At 44.9% G+C, this 3,511-nt stretch overlaps 1 protein-coding gene across 5 annotated transcripts in view; it reads right to left on the reverse strand.

Moving 5' to 3' along the window:
* Positions 1–750: 750 nt before the first annotated feature.
* Positions 751–3,511, reverse strand: part of zgc:158376 (uncharacterized protein LOC100101643 homolog) — a 24,781-nt gene continuing 22,020 nt past the window's right edge. For all 5 annotated transcript variants that reach the window (XM_047807863.1, XM_047807861.1, XM_047807862.1 and 2 more), the window contains one exon: positions 751–2,920. In XM_047807863.1, the coding sequence (XP_047663819.1) occupies positions 2,790–2,920 (131 nt within the window). In that variant the 3' untranslated portion in view covers positions 751–2,789. The remainder of the gene's footprint in view (positions 2,921–3,511) is intronic.

The raw sequence follows: 3,511 nt of genomic DNA on the forward strand, positions 1-3,511 counted from the left end.
CACACCACCATGTGGAAGAACAGGCGCTGTAACAGGCTTTAAGTGAAGGCAGGGTGTCTGGTGCCCTCTAGTGGCTGGCAACAGTACAGATTTGTCCAACAGTAGTATCTACTGCGCATGCGCAGACTCTATCAAGATGGCGCCATTCAGCTCTACCTAATTGATGTAAATTGTTCAGTGTGATGATCCGTGAACATGTTTCTCACACACACACACACACACACACTCTCACACACACACACACACACACACACCCTGGTGTTAATGCTAAACAAACTGCAAACGCATTAATGTTTACTCCATTTAAATCTCTATTTAATAACATTAAAAATACAGCATTAAATATCTGTCCACAGAATATAAATATTGGCACCAGCTTTGAGTCACTATATAACATTTACATCAAAACAGACAGAAATGTCAAAAATATTACTCAGTGATTCTATTCCAACAGCAGTGTGCAGTAATGACGCGTGTGTGTGTGTATATGAGTGTGTGTGTGTGTGTGTATATGAGTGCGAGTGAGTGTGTGTGTATGAAAGTGTGTGTGGGCGTATATGAGTGTGAGTGTGTGTGTGTGTGTGTGTATGAAAGTGTGTGAGAGTGTATATGAGTGTGTGTGTGTATGAAAGTGTGTGAGAGTGTATATGAGTGTGAGTGTGTATGAAAGTGTGTGAGAGTGTATATGAGTGTGTGTGTGGGCGTATGTGTTTTTGTGCGAGTGTGTGAGAGAGAAACAAGACACAAACATAAAAACAAACCCCACTGTCTTTATTTTAGTTAGTCATTTTACAGTAGTCACTCAAAGTAGCTGCCTTGAGGTTTTTTCTCTTTTTTTCTCATTATTTTAATTCTTGCCCTCGCTTTGATCGACACAAAGAAGGAAACAATGAATAAAAGAATAAGAAAGAAAACAAAAAATTAAAAGACAGTAAAGAAGTTGATTAAAAAATAACAAACACACACACAATGCCCCTGAACAAAAACCAAAATAGGAAATTTGGCAAGAGATTAAAGTCACATGATGATGATGATGATGATGATGATGATGGAGACCTGAAACACTCGATATGGTGGAACAAGCTGGTTTAATACCATTCATATCATCACTGGAATCCACACCATAATGATATGCAAATCAGCAGTGATGTCATAACACGTGGAGGAGAGAGAGGATTTATTTTGTCTGATGAAGCCACGAAAAACATCTGGAAAGTGTTGGACCCTGTAAACAAACACCAAACAGCTGGGAGGTTACAGGACACGCGCACAGAGACAGCATGGAGTCAGTAAATCCTTATCACTGGCACTTTTCCACCAAAAGACCTGCAATTTAAACGTAATGGAAGCCCCTCGGACCCCCGTTTACACCAAGCGCACACACTTCCTCAGCTCTAAAAACCAAGATCAACAGTAGGACATAAAGCAGCGAGTTAGGAGAAAGATCGATGCTGATCTGTGGTGATTTTATATGTTTGTGTTTGTTTGTTTGGCTCAGTGAGTATACTGAGCACGATTTGGGACACACCCCCAGATCAGCTTCAGTGATTTGGGACAAACCCCTCCCACAATCAGCACCAACAGAGAGAGCGTTCTTACAGGAGGTCAGAGGTCAGATTAGCAGCTTCGAGTACCCGCCTCAATGAAATCAACTGGAGGGAGATGGAAGTGTTTCAGTAAGGAAAAGAAAAGCTGTTTATAAACGTCTGAATCCCATCACCTGTTAAAATGTTCCTGTTTGTTCTCAGTGCAATGCTGGTCGAAATAAACCAAAACAAAATCAAATAAAGAACAAAGTTAACGGAGTGAGGAAGATCGGCCCTGGTGCCTGTGTGCGTGTGTGCGTGCGTGTGTGTGTGTGTGTTTGTGTGTGTGTGTGTGTGTGTCTTTCTCCCGGCTGAAGTCTGATCCACAGGCGAAGTTCACTTACTCTGGAAAATGAAACATGGCACTGGAAAAGTGGTGTGAAAGAAAAGAGAAGGAAGATGAAAGGGTGAATGGCACGAACAGAAGGGTGGAGATGGTGAGGAAGAGGAAGAGGAGGAGTGGCCATGGCCCCTTCCATCACAAACCCCACCCTTTCAGGCTCAGACTTATGGGATAGCGAGGTCCTCAAATCGAAGGGGAAACAAACGGGCTGCGGTCACCCCATCAGCAATAGATACATTAACACTGTTTACATCACACACACACACACACACACACACACACACACACACACACACACACACACACACACACACACACACACACACACCAGCCCACCCGGACTCCATCGGTCTGTGACTCTGGCTCATCTTTTTGTGTTTGGTTGCTTTGGGTTATTTGTTTTTGTCGTCTCTGTCCTGTCTAGTGATGGATACATTCTGTGTACGAAGTTCACTACATAGTGCAAATGTTTCAAATACATTAGAGTGTAAAGTGTGTACGGGAGGTTGGGGTTGGGACAGACCTGGAGGATGATGGGTGGGCTGCTGAGCAGAAAACACTAACTCTCCCTCTCACACACACACACACACACACACACACACACACACACGATACTGAATATTTACATGCTAGCTTGTCCATAAGTCCATTTTCACAAATAAACAACTGCAGCAAGAAAAAGGTTTTTTTTTGTGATTGGTCACGCTCCCTCTCCAATCCACCCCCTCCCTACCCCCTGAACCCCCACGATCCAACACTACCCCTCCCCCACCCGGTGCCCCGTCAGAGTGCGTATGCTTGGGTCCGTGGGCTGCGTCTCTTTTGGCGGCGTGCTGTAGGCTGTAGTGTGCATGGAGAGTCTAGCTGTTCTTCAGCAGCAGTCTGTCATCTGTCTCAGGGGGGAGGAGACCACACGAGCGCAGGTCCACGCTCTGCAGTGACACACACCGCCTCAGCAACGGTAAACACTGCTCTGTCACCTTCACACAGCCTACAACACACACACACACACACACACACACACACACACGTGTCAATGCACAAACCCCCTTATTAATAATGCCACAGTTTATAAATGTGTAAAAAACATTTCTTGGTACATTTTATTAGTTTATAATTACTTAAGCTAATTATTTAGCTAACTGGTGTGTGACTAGTCCTCACACAGTCCTCAGACGGGTGGTGCTGATGTTGGGGTCACCACAGTGAGTCACCAGGTCTGTATATTAGACTCGGTGCAGGTTTTACGTCAGATGCCCTTCTGACACAAACCCCACCTGAGCTGCACCACCAGGAGGATCAAACTGTCAGGCTAATATTTAATATCCTAATAACCATCTATCACCAGCGAGTGTGTGTGTGTGTGTGTGTGTGTACCTGCGAGGTTGACGTGTGTGTGTGTGTGTGTGTGTGTGTGCGAGGTTGACGTGTGTGAGACTCTCTCAGAGGGGATATAGGGGATGTGTGTGTGTGTGTGTGTGTGTGTGTGTGTGTGTGTACCTGCGAGGTTGACGTGTGTGAGACTCTCTCTCAGAGGGGATATAGGGGATGTGTGTGTGTGTGTGTGTGTGTGTGTGTGTGT

The sequence above is a fragment of the Tachysurus fulvidraco genome, chromosome 24 (genome assembly GCF_022655615.1).
Source record: "Tachysurus fulvidraco isolate hzauxx_2018 chromosome 24, HZAU_PFXX_2.0, whole genome shotgun sequence".
Lineage (NCBI taxonomy): Eukaryota > Metazoa > Chordata > Actinopteri > Siluriformes > Bagridae > Tachysurus > Tachysurus fulvidraco.